This window comes from Dioscorea cayenensis, unplaced genomic scaffold, assembly GCF_009730915.1.
Source record: "Dioscorea cayenensis subsp. rotundata cultivar TDr96_F1 unplaced genomic scaffold, TDr96_F1_v2_PseudoChromosome.rev07_lg8_w22 25.fasta BLBR01000255.1, whole genome shotgun sequence".
In the NCBI taxonomy this organism is placed as follows: Eukaryota; Viridiplantae; Streptophyta; class Magnoliopsida; order Dioscoreales; family Dioscoreaceae; genus Dioscorea; species Dioscorea cayenensis.
Window position 1 is genome coordinate 9,734 of NW_024086646.1, and position 18,294 is coordinate 28,027.

Consider the following 18,294-nt stretch of genomic DNA (forward strand, 5'->3'; position numbering starts at 1 on the left):
AAAGTATAGTCACTACAAGAAAAATCATAAATCGGCATGGTACAATTGGCACATAAATGGGTTTAAAAATCGTGCCAAATTAACTTTGGCACTGCATTTAGCACCAAAAAATAATCGTGGCTATAGAATAGTCACAAATCCATTTTGACACCGTCTTTTTATACCGTGCCAAACCTTGTCACTGTTTTTAGCACGATTTTTTAGTGTTGTGCCAAACATTAACATCAATTTTTTGCACAGACTTTGGTCCCATATTTCTCACTGTTTTTGGCAATGTTTTATTGGTGCAGTATTTGGCATGGTTTTTTAGCATGATTTTATATACTATTTTTTTATGGTATTTGGCACAATTTTTAGCAAAATTTTTTTGTTACAGCTTTCGGCACATTTTTGTCTGTGAAAAAAATAATTTATATGAAATTAATTTTATTAAAATATATTCTATAGTTTTATATTGCTTTACAGGCAAAATGAACAAAAATTTTACGAAAATCACAACTTTAAAAAGACATAACTCGACAAACTAAGTAGAAGTTGAATGAAATGAATAACAAAACATCCAATGAATTAATAATAATTTTAGTGCTCACTTGTGCAGTGAGTTTTTTACAAGACTGTAAAGCAATTCCTTAATCTCAGGGTGGAGAGCTATGAGTCCTTAAGGCAAGCTTTCAATCACATCATGATAACCAGGGAGGTGCAAAAAATAAAACCACCAACAAAAAATCAGGATCAACACACCCTTCAAAACTCACCAACAACTCCACACTTCCCTACAGACCTCTTTCGGATCAACAAGCTCTGCAAACACTCCATAAGGGTCCTTCCTGCCACAACACACAAACAATCAAAAATATATATATCTTTCAACACAAATCAGAGGCAAATACTAACACCACATTCTGTAGCTTATCAAGGACCATTTCCAATATCTTATGATCCGGCAACCGAGAACCCATTCACGAGCCATTACAAACACCTTAAAAAAAGGCATTAATAACATCATAAACACCCACCTTCGTTTCAAATTCCTAACAAAAATCAATGCAGAAGCTGATAAAATTCAAAACCTTGAACTCGGTCCTACTACAAAGCAATGTATTGCATGCATTTCATGATATATAACTTGAACTTGTTCTGCTTAACATCAAAAGAATTCACTCAAGTGTTTGGATCTAACATACAATTAGTGATGAGAATAAAACATAAAGCTAATACAGTGAACATGTCCATTAGCATAGTCTTCCCCTGCATGCGACATATTAACTTCAGCAAAAAGCACCTAAATATCAACCATGCAAGAATGTCTAAAAGGTTGTAAGATCAGTTTGATAAATCAAAGAGAAAGAACAAATATACGGATTAGAAATAAAGGATGAGAACTTCAAAGGATCAACAAAGCCTCGTTAAGAAGTATACAAACCTATAAGATCAATAGTAGGCCCATCTTCAACTGTGACCTCAGTGATAGAAGCATAAAGATCCAAAAGTAAGTGAACAGTCTCAGCATGTCCATTCAGCGCAGCCATGTAGAGGGCAGTGACGCCACCATCAGCCTTTTTGTTAGCTATCTTAACTAGAGCACTGCCAAGGAAAAATTAGAAGAAAGTGATGTAAGAATTTATCAAAAATAAATTTGATGTGGATGAGGAGCAGAGAATTCCACATACTCTTCATCAAATTTTGATGTAGAGGTCTCTTGACCTGACCTCATCCTCATAATATGCCAAAAATAGATATGCTCCGCACATAGTCAACCAGTAGAAGGCGAACACAGCGAGCATGACCATTTAGAGCTGCAAAGTGGAAAGCGGTTCCACCATTAAGATAATCCATTCTGTTAATCTAAAATCCAATGCCCATATATTGCATGAGAAGTGTAATAAAAGAAGTCATTCGACATCAGCATTATCAACAAAAAGAACAATGATAACTCATCAGAATCACTTTCGTTGGCTCTGAAAAGGATTAGAGTCTCAACAACCTCCCAGTGACCATATTGACATGCTTGCATTTAAGTAGTCTGATAGTAACATGATATTGTTATATCATTATTGGAACTCAATCAAATGAAAGCAAACATGGTCTTCTTATAAATTCAGCATCTGACAATGAAAATAAATAAACCAGAGCATAGAGTTCATACCATACATAAGATTGAACAAGGAAAAGATCAAAGCTTTACCTGACCACAAATATTTTGAAGATTTATATAAACACCAGACTCAATCAAAAGAGTGACAATCTGAGGAAGCAGAAGGAAGGAACTCATCAAATAAAAGAAAACCATATCTGGCACACCAAATCAAATGGTGGCAAAGCATTGATAATCAGTAACCTCATTGTGGCCCTGTGCAGCCGAATAATGCAAAGGCGAATTCGGAACACCAAAGGTGGAATACCGGGCAAGTCGGTGATTGTATTCCAAGAGGGCCTTGGCTTCCTGAAGGTCGCCATCTCTGGCAGCTGAAACTGACCTCCCTCTTCCGACCTCCAACGTCAGCTTCCTCATCAACACTCTCAACAAGATCAACCCTCATCGCCGAAGACCTTATTATTTGCTTCATTATAAGCAAATAATAGTACAACAATTCATAAAAGTACAACAGATAAAATAAAGAAGACAAAAGAAACATGATACATTATCATCGCCCACGAAAGGTAGAGTCCAAACTAGAAATAGCAATAAGATATTAGTGGTGTCCTGAAGTCTGTATAAGGAGCGTCATCCATCCAAGCAATTGTTCAATAGATTTATAACTTCATTAGTCATATATATATATATATATATAGCCAATTAACATTGCTGATATTATATGCAACTGTATGACATGCATATATATATATATATATATATATATATATATATATATATATATATATATATATTAATTAATAGACGAGACTAGATATTGAATGCATTTTGAATCGTAGGAATGAAAGAGAAGGCATGTCTTGGGGGAAAGTGAATGTAGTTACCAGAAGATTAACTGTTGGGGAAGCTTCTAGCCTCCTCTTTGACTTCCTATTAAACTCGGGGCTCGGTTTGTGGTATGTGGTTGAGGATCCGTTGACAATGCTTCTCTGTTTAGTTTCTCAAACTCGTTTGTCTGCTTTGTTTGTTACTTTGTTGTGATAATAATAATAAAACACACACACAATAATAATAATAATAATAATAATAATAATAATAAGGGGTTCAAGATGTGTGACGGTGTCCATGGGTCTAGTGGTACTGTTACTGAAGTGAATTGGCTTTGTTTGTTTCTTTGTATCCGTGCAATGTAGATATAATGTCATGTGAATAAAGATGAAAAACTAAATAGTTGCGCTGGTACCTGGCCTTGAACAATCCCTAGTTTAATATTTTTAGCTGTTTGTATTCGTTGTAGTTAGTTAATGCAAGACTATACTCATTAGATAAATGAACATTCGAAGAAGACCAAGACTTGCATTGATAATGAGTTATTTTTTAGCCGTTTGTATTCCTTGTAGTTAGTTAATGCAAGACTATACTTATTAGATAAATGAACATTGGAAGAAGACCAAGACTTGCGCAGTCTGTAATGGTGAAAAACTATATAGTTGTGCTGGTACCTGGCCTTGAACATGTGTTTTTTGAGTAATCTGCAGTTTAAACATATGCACATTAGAAATATTAAGTTGAATGAATAATCCAGAGAAAGAGAGAGTGATGTACAGTGTTGTCAAAGATGGCAAGGTTGAGAACCATGAAGGCACGTCTAATGCACCAAAGGAATTGTTACTCAAGTCCCTGAAAGCAAAAAACTAATTATTAAAAAAAATCAGCAAAGTGATTCAGAAATCACTGAAAATCTAGCACTTACACATAAGAGAGTGCATTCATTCCAATTAAGTTTGGCAAGGACCAGATAACATATTATTCGATAAATACCAGAAATGGAAACAATGATCACTGATCGTATATTATTTACATGAAACATTATAAAGTTTTCAACAAAAATATTTCTTCTCACAGTTCTTTGATGCTAGCAAGGCTATTAAGGGTGGGAGGTACTTGCCCGGTTAATTTATTTCGATCGAGACGCTTGTTAGAATGTTTCAAGTAGTAAATCTCAATGCATTGCATTTGTTAATTTCTCTTTAGATAAACTTATAGAGCCTCTAATGTCGGCACTAGGTTCAGTGTTGAAGGAATGCTTCCATTGAAGTTATTGTTGTTGACAATCCTGGTGCATGTCAAAGATGTTAAAACTAAGTATAGTAATTTAGCTTTGATATATAGAGCTTACACATATATAGAGAAAATACAGAAGAATTAGATATTGCAAACATACAAAAAGTGAAGTGATTGACCTGTATATCCTTTATTCTCTATTTTTGAAGTCATCCTGCCAAAATAATAACAATAGTAATAATTAAATTTAAGAAAAAAATTCAAGTTGATAACATGATTTTCTGGTGATCATCATCCAGAATGCAGTTTAATTATTTCTGATATGCAAGAGTCCAGAATATTGGAAACTGCAATTTATCTGAATTCTTTTGTACCCCAAGTTTAATAAATGCACCCCAAGTTTTACTGCAATTTCAATATTTTTTAATTGATTAAATCCTAAATTACTACTAAAATCTTTTCAACCTATAGTATACAACTTAAATCCATGCAGCACATTATCTGCTAAGACTAGAAACTGATAAGCCCTGACTCAGTACCAAGAAATCAAATTCATAAGTGTACTCCAAAGCATTAATTAACTGAAACAATCCCAATCAGTCATTTCTTGATAAGGTTTCAAAAGAATTAATTAAATGAAACAATCCCAATCATTCATAAGTGTCAACGCCCAGAGGAAGCGTACTACTAAAATAGGGTTTCAAAAGAGGTACCAACAAAGGTAAGTAACTAATGTGAGGACCTAGAATTTGAGAACAAACACACCATAATCCAACCTTGAAATCAAAACTCCGAAGTTTAATATCATCAATTAAATTGTTATGCATGTAGAACCAGTTTAAACAATAAAACTCCAATGAAACCTCAATATCATCAAGTTAACAATTAACTTAGTAACTCATTCTAGTTAGCCTACAGGTTTCACAAGAATATATATATACATATGAGTTTATCTGAATTCTAGTTTCTGTCAAGGTGGTAAGCAAAAACAAGGATTTCTTCAAAAATGTCTTTTTTATAGATTTTTTTTTTCAAACACCATTACTATCACAGTCAGTCCTCATCTATTCTAGCTAACCATTCTTTATATATGTATATTATATTATATACACACCTATCATATCATGTAAATGTACATTAATTATTTTTTCCTCATTGCAAGGTATAGTGAACAAAGAAAATTACCTCTTAATTAATGTTGAGGTGGCTTCGGTGGAAAGAAGTCTTGCTCCTTTCTTTTTGTGCTTTTGTAGGAGCGGTTGGAGGGATGTGGCTGTGCAAATTAAGGGGTAGGGAGGAGCGAGAATTTGAGCTCTTAACAAATTCCAACCCTAAATACCACAAATCATGACAAACACATCAAAACACGAGATCAAACACCTTAATGCATCAAACCGAAAGCCCTAAAACAATTCAATCGATGAAAAAACCAAAGAAAGGTACTTCGATCAAGCACAAACTTCAAGGGTTTCACAAATCGAGATCTAATCAACTCCAAGATGAAGAGATACTACGAGATCAGAAGAAGATGGAGATACAAAGCAGCACACGAATGCGAGGATTTACGACAAACAAGAAGCTCTTCAAACTTTCTCAAGAGGGTTTCACAAAGAGAGAGAGAGAGAGAGTCTGAGAGAGGAAGAAGAAGGAGAGAAAATGGGAGGGTAATTTTCTCAGTTGAGTACTAACGTTTACTCTTATTTCAATTTGAGCACTAACATTCAATTTGTATCTAAATGGGCACTAACTTTCAATTTGATTGCACCGATGAGCCATTTGGGGTTTTCCGATGAAGGTTAGTCGATGTGGCGCGGATCGCTGCGTGGCCACTAATAATCCACGTCATTTGCACTCGTGGAAGATGCCATGTCAGCAAGGTCAACAGCTGGCCTTTAATATGGCCACGTAGGATGCCACGTAGGATAGTTGACCTCTTGGCGCATGGCATCTTCCACGGTGCAAATGACGTGGATTATTAGTGACCACGCAAGCGATCCGGCGGCTCACGCTAGCTTCATCGGAAAACCCCCAAATGGCTCATCGGTGCAATCAAATTGAAAGTTAGCTGCCTAATCTAGATACGAAATAAACGTAAGTCTGAGATGAGTGCGATAAATGACGAAAAAGTACCCGAAAATGGGAAGAAAAGTTATTTAATCGATCGTGAGTTTGAATCGAGATTGGGATTCTGTGATGAAGTGATGATAGATTCATTTGGAAATTCATGTATTCACTTGCATCAAGATCGGGATTTTGTGATGAAATACTGTAGTTTTTTAACTTACGGTTGTCATGACATGTGTATGTATACATACACATACAATGAAGAGAGAACCATCCCACATACAATGTTTTTTTTTTACCTGGTCTATAATATTGTTATATTTTTGGAACGTTATTTAACTCGAGATTAATATATTATTATATTTATATTTTTAGCATGGTATTTAGCACGGAATTAATATATTATTATATTTATATTTTTAGGACGGTATTTGGCACGATATAAATATATTATTATATTTGGGTTTTTTGGCATGGTATTTGGCACGGTATTAATATATTATTATATTTATATTTTTGGGACATTATTTGGTACATTATTAATATATTAATATATTTATATTTTTGACACGGTATAAATATATTATTATATTTTTATTTTTTGGCATGCTATTTCGCACTATATTAATATATTATTATATTTATATTTTTTGTACGGTATTTGGCATGGTATTAATATATTAATATATTTATATTTTTGGCGCGGTATTTGGCATGGTATAAATATATTATTATATTTTTCGTTTATTAGTATGGTATTTGGCACGCTATTAATATACTGTTATATTTGTAATTTGGCACGACATTTGGCACGATATTAATATATTATTATATGTAGGTTTTTGGCACGATATTTGGCACAATATTAATAAATTATTTTAAAATAAAAAAATACATTTTAGCTTTCAATGACTCGATCATGCTAAATTTATCAAATTCAGTATATTCTAGACTAGATTTTGAATCCGAATTAAAAATAATATTTTAAAAAAATTATATATTTGACACAATTAGTTAGTTTCATATCAGATGTTGTGACAAATTGTCACGATTTTTTTTCCTGTGCTAATTTTTTCGTGCCGATATAGGATTTTTCTTGTAGTGAGTATCCAATAATGAGTTCATCAACAATGAGCAACGAGGCAAGCATATGTTCCCATTTATGCATCTATGCATCTGCATCTATCTAATTAATTCAAGCTACTGAAATGCCAAAGCTAGCTTTGATGAATTGGGACCATGAAAGCATAAGATCTGACTTTCATCAGACGCGTTGGAGTGTTGAATTCCAATGAACTTAATCTGTTGACTGGATCTTGACTTCATAATATGTATATGACTCAAGTCAAAGGAACACAAAGTCTGATAAAAATCAAGAATATATCAGTTTTGTGTCAACAACCAGTCTTAAAAGCCAGCATAAATATATATATATATATATGGGCCCTTTCTTGCACACAAAATATGACACTAAAAGCTCACCATACTGAGTTTTGTTTATGTTTTTCATTCATTTGTAATTAGTTGAAGATTTTAAATTAAGTTAAATGAAGGCATGGGCAAGTAATTAATAAATGTTTTCTAAAAATTTTAGTAATTAATAAAGTATTTTTTACCATGTTAAGAATTAATTAATGAGATGATCATATGATCAGTGATTTACTACCATGTCTTAAAAAGTTAGATTTATGTCAAGCCAAATTAGAAGGAATGAAAGCTCATTAAACAAAGGTCTAACAAAGGACATAAATCCATGAATTGAAAGTTGAGTCCTATTTAATAAAAAGTAGTGGTATGCATTCATGGCTCCATTTAATTTACTAAGCAAAAGACAATAAATCCCATTGAATTTTTGTGGAGTTTCAATTCTCTACATTTACTTTGAACAATAAATCCCATTGAAGAAATTGAAATGACAAGTGCAAGTAATGGAAGAATAAGAATCAAGAAAGAAAGAAAGTCAAATGAAAGAGAAACAGTTCACTTTCACATCTCATTTACCTTTGAACCTTAAAAGAAGTCAGAACCTCATCAGTGAGGAATAAAAAGGAGAAGAAGATACAGCACAATGCAACAAGAGATACAGATATAAAAACAAACCTAAAAATAGTTGAGAAGTTAATACCATTTAAAATATGGTTCAGAGTTTTTGACAAGTCAAGGTCCAAAGAATTAATGCCTATAAATAACAAAGTTTAAGCTTTCATCTCATGAAGAAATCAAGCCCTTGCATTTACATCCAATCTTTTCAAATACTATATTAGAAATAAAATAGCTAGAAACAAAAGAATAGAGAGATGAGAAGGGAAAACAACCATACTACCATTAAAGCCTCTGTTGGCTTGTATTAAAGAAGCTCCCCTCATCCTCTTCAATCTCTCTTCTTATATAATGCCATTCAACCCTCATGACCACCACCACCACCACTATCATCATCATCTCTTCACAACTCCTTCCCAAACACCATCACCATCATCATCAAGGTATGCCCATGTCCATATATATATTTGATAAAAGTTTTCATATAGTATTTTGAGTGCATGAATATATGTTTGTTTAGTTATTATTGGAGAAAAGAAACATGAATGGGAAGAGCCCAAAGTTGGAGTTGAAGCTGAACCTATCACCACCAAGGAGGGGGAGTGCAGGACCATCAAGAGAGAGAGAGGAACATAACTCACCAAACAAATCATCTCCAATGTCTCCAAGATCACCACAAAGCTCATGCTTATCATCAGAGAGTGATCAAGGGATGAAACACTACTCCAGCAGCCCTGAAACAGCATCCATGGTGCTTGCTGGCTGCTCAAGGTGCTTGATCTATGTCATGGTTTCTGAAGAGGACCCGAAGTGCCCCAAGTGCAAGAGTCTTGCCCTTCTTGATTTCCTTAATGACAACACTGAAAATAAGAAGAATAACAAGATCTAAACAAGCACTGTAGTACTGTTAGTAGTTCCTACTGTTGTTGCTGTTGTTGGTGTTGGTGTTGTTTTCTTTGTTTGTGGTTTTAGAGTTTTCAAGTTAATCTCTGTCTCTTTTTCTCTTTATCTTCTTCCTTGTTGTGAAGAAGATAGAAGAAGAAGAAGAAGAAGAAGAAGAAGAGATCTAGTTTAGAACTTTTAATGAATGATGATGGTTAAGGTGATGATGATGACATTAAGTGGTTAAGGGCATTGAATCAAAGGGAGAAGGGTTTTGGGTTGAAATTCCATAAGAACACTTAAATGCATGAGTAATTGAAACAGTTGAGGAAATTATGGTGCTTTTAACTTCACATGATTAAAAGCTATTTAATTCCAATCCTTTTCAATTTTTCTCTTTTTCTCTATTTGGTTTGAGTTAAAAACATTGGAGAGACATGCACGTAAGGTTAATTACTAATTATATATTTATATGTATGACGTGTATCAAACTTTAGGTGTGGAATTATTGAATGATAATTAAATATTAAAAAAAAAATAAGGAAGGAAAAAAGTAAAGGTAAAGCAGAGTAAGATGTGTTACACTTACACGTATCTAATTCGTCCTCAAGTTAGATATGTTACAATATTCATAGTATTTGGGCCTAAACCTTTATCCCTTGTATCTTCTTTTAATGAACTATCTTTCATTAAAAAGGAGAAAAAAGAATAAAACAAATGAGTTGCACCAAATAAGGGAAAGATAAGAAGGGGAAAATATTTAACAAATCCAAAGTGACCAATGAAAATCACTTTGAATAGTCCTTATATAGAGTTTTCTTCTCTTCCCATGTTCTTTGAGGGTCATATATTTTTCAAGAAGATTTAAGTGAGTGATTTCTTTTTGACATTGATTTATTTGTAATAGGAAGTTGATGTTTTTATCCATTTGCTCTTGGTTAGGTCAAGGTTAGACTTATTCTATTCAAATTTTCTAACTAATTGATGTTGTAGGTGCACCACTGGCATGCATCAATATTCTCTTTCTCCATCTATGTGACAACATGCTCCTGCATTTGTTAAACTTTGACTTCTAATGCTTATGAGCTAAACTAATAATAAAGAATGGGTGCTAAGATTTTATTAAAGGTTGTATTGGTTTATTAGCACTGAGTTTTTTATTTTATTTTATTTTATTTTATTTTTATGTTGAGTATTTGTATTTTTAACAAAAATTTCTTGTATAGTGTGTTTGTGTTTTAATTTTACCAAAGAAGAAAATTTGAACATTAAGTCACACAAGTAAATACAAAGATAAGTTGAGGCATTAATTTTTTACCTGTGCACATCTTTGACTTGGTTTATTCACTTTATCAATTATATATAGGGTGCGTCTGATAGTTCTGGTGGGTAGTGTGATAAGAAAAGACACTCAAGAACTCATTCTAATATTGGACACACACATACAATCAAGCAAGAGAAAGAAGACAAGCAAGTTGGTAACCCAGTTAGGCACAATTTTACCTACATCTGGGGGGTCAAGCTCGGAGAAACAATTCACTAAAAGAGGTTATAGAATAAAGAGTACAACATTCCCTTACTCTCTCAAGACAAAGAATACCCTCTTAAGATTGACCGATGCCCACTCTTCAACCCTCACCAAAGGGTCTCTCACTCCGTGGCTCATCTTAAATCTTCAAGCAGGATATCTTATATAGAGGCACCGACGTCCAATGAAACTTCTTCTTTTAGAATTCTCCGCGGCTTCCTAACTTTGACACTTTCCAAAGTTAGATGTTACAACACCCAGTTGCAACATTGCCCACCTTACTGAACGTGATTGAGTTCTAGCCAATTACACCGGAATCTGCGACCTTCAACTTTCCCGGTTCCTTCAGTCCACCTCGTAGCAATTGACTCGACCCGAGCTCCTCCTGCCTGCAGCTGCTTCTTTCCTCATGTCATTTCAATATGTCTCCTCTCCCGAGAAACGCGCCCACCAAGGCACAAGCAACCATCTCACCAAAGATGGTCACCAAAGATCTTCCGATCTTCTTTCCAAACTTGGTCCAAGTTTGGTCTTCCCAAATGATCTTCGTTTGACTCATGGAAATATTGTTACTAAACTTGATCTCATTTTATCCAAGTTTAGCCTTCAAGAACTTCAAGCATGATCTCCAATCATTCATGCTTAGATCTTCAAATCTTCAATCAAATCTCATGTAATCTTCAATCAATCTCCATACATGATTAGTCTCCTTCAATAGTTCTGCCCATAATTAGTTCTTAGATCTTCCTTCAAATTTTGTTGCTAAATATGGTCTTGATAATCTTATTAATTTGTCCTTGCCTAACTTAGTTTGTGTCTTCAAATAGCTTCTCACTAATAGAACTTAATTTATTTAGTTATGTTTGATATGAACTCTTAGTTTAATCATTATTTAAAACTCTCGCTAATTGTTTATGTGAACTTTAATATTTATAAATTTTCTGCGCCGCCCAGATGAATGTCCCATCAGTTACCAATTTATTTTGATAGGAGAGAGAGAGAGAGAGAGAGAGAGAGAGAGAGAGAGAGAGAAGACAAGTATCGTATCAATCTATAGTATATCCGCTTATGGTGATAAGATTTGAGACGCAATGCAAATGTTTCAAGCTAAGTATCTTATAGCCAATCATTTATGACTGATTTGAACAAGATCCTGCATGAATATTTAAGTGGTTTTGTATTATTAAAATTTAACATGCATACATATGTTTTATATATGTATTTTTTAGAAAAAAAATAAATGAATACCCTATTTGAGTGAATATTATAATAAATAACATTATTTGTAAACAATAATTTTTATAATTAAATATTGCTTCTTACATGTTAATCTTTATAACATTAAGAAATAGTGAATGGTTTTATTAATACCAAACACTCTGCCTACTACCGCCTGGGGGTGAGAGTTGATTGTAGTAAGAGGAGTAGTTATGAACCCTATAAACTATTCCATGAGTTAGTTCCTCTATTCAATCATTTTCCTTCATGTTAATTTTGTGTCAAGATAAAAAAAAACATGGTTTATTTTGACTTATCTACCAAATTGATTAATCCCTCAAACATATTTTATGTATAAATGAGCTGCTTCTAGCAATAGTCTTGTAGATGCTGCCAACATCATCCCCTCCTAGAATATTGATGTGTTTGATCTTTTCTATCATCTTTGCCTCACCACTAATGGATCATAAGATATATTTTTATATTATTTGTCGTTTGTCGAGGCTTTTTGATTTCAATAAAGTTGTGGTTTATCAAATATTTTTTTAAAAAAATTGAATCTTTATGTTAAACACTGTCATACAAATCAATATTTTTTTTAGGTTTTTTTTAATTATTTTTATAAGAAAATTCTGATGTTTGTAATAAGATTATTTATATGTTAAAAAAATTAAAAATTGGTGTTATTGGCCCTTAATGGGATAAAATTTTCATGGGGCCACTAAAGAAATTATTATTTTAATTTGTTGGGAACTCCTTGCCTAATGTTAATATTATTGTATTTTACATTTTCTCCCTATTTATCATTATTTGTTTTCGAATTTACCACAATATTTTTTAGAATAACGCTCATGTTGCAAGAATGATGGAAGTTTATATATTAACTTCATTATAAACAAATTTACACACTCCATATAAGATAGGTATATGAATTTCCTCTTAATAATATTTCATTTTAATAGATAAAATATAAGATAATAGATGAATATTATTTTATTTTTTATAAGATAATCTTAAATGTGATCTTGGATAAATTTTTAAGAGATTGGATACCATTTTATAGTAGGCATCCGGTTTGAATATTTAAAAAATAATTTTAAATTTATCAGAATTTAAATGAGATCATGTTAATTCTAAAAGTATTATTAAAGGATAAAGATAGAGTTACAATAAAATACTTGTCTATTAAAGATAAAGAAAATTTAGCATACCAGTTAAATTTAATTTAGAAAGATAATTATAAAAATTATTTTAGATATTAGGCTATCGCCGACAAATAAAATATGTCAATTGATAAAATATAGATGTTCAATTGAAATAATTAAATTTTAATTTACTACAAAGTAAGCAAAAGATGTGAGATTTGAAACCTTATTCCTATGGTATTATTCACATGTATTGTTCATATACTATGTATTAGGGAAAAGTATTGTTCTGTTAATTCTGGAGTTGGGTCTCATATGGATCTCCTGAAAGAAAAAGTGTTTTCTTCTTTTTAATAGCTTGTTTGGCCAGAGAATTTTATAACTAATACACTTTCTCCATACCAGTCTTTTTTTGTTTTTATCATGGTGTTTGTCATCATTATCAATAATAATTAATATTTAATTAAGAGTAAATTGAATACAAGTCTATCAATAATCACATCAATTTAATATGTACACCCTCGTTCCTATTTATGTCACAACTCCACTTTTTTTATCCTGCTATTTTCTAACATCAGCATAATTTATTATCGTTTTTCTAAAATTATCTTTTAACACTCGCTAAGATATAAATTAGAGAGTAATTTTAAAAAAATATAACTAATTTTTTTATAAAAATTTTTATGAAATAACTAAATATATAAAATTTAATTAATCACGATAAATAAAAAAGAAGGATGGCGTAATTTGATATGAACTATATTTTTCAAAAATATACATATCTATTTCTTTTAGAATATATCAAGATAAACATTATTTAATTATTAGTAAATAAGAAAAAAAAAATATGAACACACATATATCTCAAACCCCAATAACACATCAGATATCATTGAGAACATTGACCATTGACTACTAGAAGCATGCACTGAACCAGTCCACTCTGACCAAAACCCCAGTCAAACTTCACACGCTAATCCTTTTTAAAAAAATAAATAAATAAATAAAACCCAAAAACATATTCACACGCTTTCCACGTTCATAATGCCCCACTTAAAAATCCACCTTGTTTGTCAAAATTACGATCACACCCTTGCAGGATCAATCCAACGGTTCAAGAATTCACCACGTCATCCCGGACCCCTCAAGCATTAAATTTAAAAATAAAACTCCGAAGCAGAGAAAGACCACTCGCCTTTCTCCATTACTTCTCCGAACCATCATACCGATCTATAAATAAAACCACTCCCTTTCTTTTTCTTTCTCACAGCAAACGGAAATTGGAAAACGAAAAGGGAAAACGAAAACGATGATGGCTTCTCGATCTTCGGTTCAGATCCGGTCCGTTTGGGCCGATAACCTGAAACCGAATTCGAACTGATCCGGTCCACGGTGGACCGGTTCCCCCACGCCGCCATGGACACAGAGTTCCCCGGCGTGATCCACCGGTCGCGACGCCACCCGAACCTCCTCTCTCCCGGCGATCGCTACACCCTCCTCAAATCTAACGTTGATTCCCTAAACCTAATCCAAATCGGGCTCACGCTCTCCAACGCCAACGGGGAGCTCCCAGATCTGGGCACCGACGATGGCGCTCGCTTCATCTGGGAGTTCAATTTCAACGATTTCGATCCCCTCCGGGACCGCCACGCGCCGGAATCCATCGATCTATTGAGATCCAACGGGATCGATTTTGAGATGAATCGAGAAAAGGGGATCTCATCAGTGAGGTTCGCGGAGCTGATGGCCTCGTCGGGGTTGATCTGCAACGACTCGGCGGTGGCGTGGGTGACGTTCCACAGCGCGTATGATTTTGGGTACCTGATCAAAGTGTTGACGGGGCGGACGTTGCCGAAGGGGTTGCCGGAATTCATGGCGCTGGTGAGGGTGTTCTTCGGCGAGAGAGTGTTTGATGTGAAGCACATGATGAGGTATTGCGAGGGTTTGTATGGGGGTTTGGAGAGGATGGCGAAGGAGTTGAAGGTGGAGAGGGTGGTGGGGAAGTGTCATCAGGCCGGATCTGATAGCTTGCTCACATGGCATGCCTTCTTGAAGATCAAGGATCGCTTCTTCTCCGACGATGTCGGCGCCGACCATCACCGCCATCATGCCGGTGTTCTCTATGGCCTTGAGCTCCAAGTCTATTAGCTAGCTTCTAAGGATTCGCTAATCCCGATATTTAGTCAATCAATTGTTTATTATTTTAATTATTTAAATTTTTTTTTTATATATTATCAATTTTTGTGCATAATATATATATATTTTTTAATTTAAAAAAATTACATAAATCGCTGATAGTCCTAATTATATTCATAATTTTAATTTATTGGCACCAAAATCTTATCTTTGCTCAGTTGCTGTAGGGTGAGAATACCTAAATATATTTGAAAAGTCCGCACATGCCTCTACCAGGTAATTTGTCCATGTTTATAATATATTTGATAACAGAGGACTGACTGATGAGTTGCATATTTAACATTGTTTTCTAATATATATATATATATATATATATATATGTATAGTTAAAATAAATAAATAATTGGAGAGAGATGATGAGTGAGTGTGGTCATTGAGCATCTGAATAATGCAGGAGCATGTCCTGTGGCAGAGGCAGGAAATTGAAACTGAAATTGCTGATGGTTTCATGTTAAAAGATGCACAGTAAAAGGTGTGATGAAAGACAAACTGAGTAATTGTGCAGATATAAAGGCATCATTTTATCTTTACTTTTCTGAGATATAAACCTTGATACATATGATATCTGATGTATGATGTATGATGTATGATGTATGATAGATGATAGATGATAGATGGTCCTCCTCCTCCACATGAGGGATGGATAGATAGATAGATAGATGGAGGAAGAGGGAAAAGATAAGAGAGAAAGCAAGGCCTACACTGTGGGGGACTTGCTTGGATTATTTGTTTGTAATTTTTCATTGAATCATTGCTTCTTCTGTGAGACAACGAAGTTACATGCAATTGGCCTCTCACTGTGGGTGTTCACACTAGTTTTGATTCATATATTTATATATTAATAATGTGATATTTATCACTGTTTTTGATTGGAATTTATATTTTTGCATTCCTGTTCATTGTGATATCTTTTTGGTGGAGAGTGCTGAATGTGAAGGAGTTCACAAGTTTGTGAGACATGACATATCCCTGGTAAAGCTTTGTTGTTGGGAAAAAGGAACAAGGTGGAGAATAAAATCATGTCCAACTTGTGAAGCAATAAATCCTCTTGTGACTTGTCTGATTCTTCTTCACCGCTACATGAATACATACATCATATTTCCATATTATTAACCATTTATTAACCAAAAGCTCAATTTAAAAAAAAATAATAAAGGGGAAAGGAAAAATTCAAACAGTTTTTGCAACCACAATTCAATGGTGAAATAAATATGACATTTAATTCTGCAATCCCCTGCAGTAAATGCAAAAGGCATTTGCATGAATGACCCCACAACCACACAAACTTTAAAACCCAAACAGGCCACACCTAATCTCCATCTTGCTGCTTCAATGCCCCCACCAAAGCCATGAGAATTTGTTGAACCTTCACTCACTCCCCACTCACTCGCTCACTCACTCACTCACCTCTGTTCATCTTTTTGTCTCTAGTCCTAGAAGAAAATGGGAAGAAAGCTTGGGCTCACCTCCCTCTTCTACAAGACTAAAGATCCAAGAAGCTTCTCTTCATGGCACTGGCCTTCTTGCAAGCAAGCAAGGACAAACTCCTTCAGAATTGGAGATGAAGCAGTGCACCAAGGAGATAATAAAAGCATGGACTCAGTGGAGCGTGTAATACATGGGTTGAGATCTGCAGACAGGCTCTTCTTTGAGCCTGGTGGGACAAGTTCAATCATGGAAGATGCTAGAGCAGCCATGAGAGTCCCATTTGAAGGGAGCCATGCAGTGGCAATGGAGTCAGATGACCCTTACCATGACTTCAGAGCTTCAATGGAGGAGATGGTGGTGGCTCATGGAGTTAAAGGATGCGGGTGGCTTGAGGAGCTCTTGGGTTGGTACTTGAGAGTCAATGGGAGGAAGACTCATGGTTTCATTGTTGGAGCTTTTATGGATTTGCTTCTCATGCTTGCTTCTCCTCCTCCTTCTACTTCTTGTTCTTCAACTTCTTTTTCCTTTGAGATTAAAGAGTTGGAACAAGAGCAAGAGGAAGAAGATGAAGCCAGTGATCTGTCATCTTAGTTAATTAAATTAACTTCATTTGATTAATCACAGCAAACTCATCTTATCTGTAATGTAATTTTTTCTTTTCTTTTTTTTTTCCCCCTTTTTAATTTTGATGTATGAGAGGCTGGATTTGTCACTATGTGATGCAGGTTGTGACCAAGGCCAGTTCTGGCACTGGTACAAGAAAGCTGAAAGACAGGGCTGGTCCATTGTTTTCCTCTTTCATTTCTACATAAAGATACTGTTCCTTGTGGTCCTCTCACTGTATACTTATCTGCCTCTTATTGAAACATCAAGCTACTAATACTTGGAAGTACATGCAACTCTACTACTGATGAAATATTTTGCATTGAAGTGTGGGCAATCTTATCTGAGGGAGGTTTATAGACATATATGCATGATAAGAATCTAGGGTGGTGAAGGATAGTGGATTGGGTTTGCAGGTTTTTTGGCAACCATGAATCTGGTGGTACTCAGTTTTGAAATCCATATAGGCTGTAGCACAGCACATTCATGTGTTTTTAATGCACAAGTCTCCTTTGTCAATGAAGGCCTCTGTTTTGTACTGCAGACATACATCATTATCTGCCAAGCTGCATTGGATTGATGTTGTTTAATTTGAGAGAAAAAACAATAAATATCTCCTCTAATTTCTTGTAAAATGAATCAAAACCCATTCATTGAGAAAATGATAAATACTACAGTTGAACTACAGATTGAGGATATTCCTGTCTTTATTAAAGACATATATATAAACTATCCACCCCCCATTGTTTCATTAAACTATATATAAGATGAAGCAATTTCTAATCCTGTTTTTTCTGTTTGGTCAAATTAAGACACCAAGGTACAAATAATAAAACATTCAATTTGCTTGCTGGAATTATGATCTTTCTTAAGAATGTGTTTGGATTGAGGAATTAAAATAGAGGAATAAAAAAAAAAAACAGAGATTTATCAGCAAATGGATCAGAAACAACTCTTGTGCTGTCTTTCTTGTTAACATATGCAAATGGAATATGAAGATGGTGATGGTAAGGTAATGGTGGACCAAATGA

At 34.1% G+C, this 18,294-nt stretch overlaps 3 protein-coding genes and 2 pseudogenes across 4 annotated transcripts; 3 read left to right on the plus strand and 2 right to left on the minus strand.

Moving 5' to 3' along the window:
• Positions 1 to 539: 539 nt before the first annotated feature.
• On the minus strand, positions 540 to 2,778 carry LOC120253950 (annotated as a pseudogene).
• Positions 2,779 to 3,165: 387 nt separating this feature from the next.
• Positions 3,166 to 5,781, minus strand: LOC120253949 (receptor-like protein 30). Of its 2 annotated transcripts, XM_039262131.1 has the most exons (6): positions 5,345 to 5,781; positions 4,320 to 4,373; positions 4,140 to 4,211; positions 4,044 to 4,070; positions 3,701 to 3,775; positions 3,166 to 3,627 (listed from the first exon to the last, which is right to left on the minus strand). In XM_039262131.1, the coding sequence occupies exons 2-6, from the start codon at positions 4,370 to 4,372 to the stop codon at positions 3,417 to 3,419; spliced, it is 438 nt and encodes a 145-aa protein (XP_039118065.1). In that variant the 5' UTR covers position 4,373; positions 5,345 to 5,781; the 3' UTR covers positions 3,166 to 3,416. The 2 variants fall into 2 exon arrangements, 1 of the variants encoding a protein (XP_039118065.1); XR_005534474.1 differs by having other exon boundaries at positions 3,166 to 4,211; positions 4,339 to 4,373.
• Positions 5,782 to 8,804: 3,023 nt separating this feature from the next.
• LOC120253945 lies at positions 8,805 to 9,152 on the plus strand. The gene has a single exon (XM_039262126.1). The coding sequence runs from the start codon at positions 8,805 to 8,807 to the stop codon at positions 9,150 to 9,152; it is 348 nt and encodes a 115-aa protein (XP_039118060.1).
• A 5,131-nt stretch (positions 9,153 to 14,283) lies between these two features.
• LOC120253941 lies at positions 14,284 to 15,246 on the plus strand (annotated as a pseudogene).
• A 1,374-nt stretch (positions 15,247 to 16,620) lies between these two features.
• On the plus strand, positions 16,621 to 17,801 carry LOC120253948 (transcription repressor OFP13-like). The gene has a single exon (XM_039262130.1). The coding sequence runs from the start codon at positions 16,676 to 16,678 to the stop codon at positions 17,249 to 17,251; it is 576 nt and encodes a 191-aa protein (XP_039118064.1). The 5' UTR covers positions 16,621 to 16,675; the 3' UTR covers positions 17,252 to 17,801.
• The last annotated feature ends 493 nt before the right edge of the window (positions 17,802 to 18,294 follow it).

Coding starts and splice junctions, on each gene's coding strand:
- LOC120253949 (XM_039262131.1), bottom strand. CDS start 4,372: ATGACTTCAAAAATAGAGAATAAAGGATATACAGGTCAATCACTTCAC. Junction 4,212..4,319: donor GGTCAATCACTTCACTTTTT/GTATGTTTGCAA, acceptor GACATGCACCAG/GATTGTCAACAACAATAACT. Junction 4,071..4,139: donor GTGCCGACATTAGAGGCTCT/ATAAGTTTATCT, acceptor ACATTCTAACAA/GCGTCTCGATCGAAATAAAT.
- LOC120253945 (XM_039262126.1), top strand. CDS start 8,805: ATGAATGGGAAGAGCCCAAAGTTGGAGTTGAAGCTGAACCTATCACCA.
- LOC120253948 (XM_039262130.1), top strand. CDS start 16,676: ATGGGAAGAAAGCTTGGGCTCACCTCCCTCTTCTACAAGACTAAAGAT.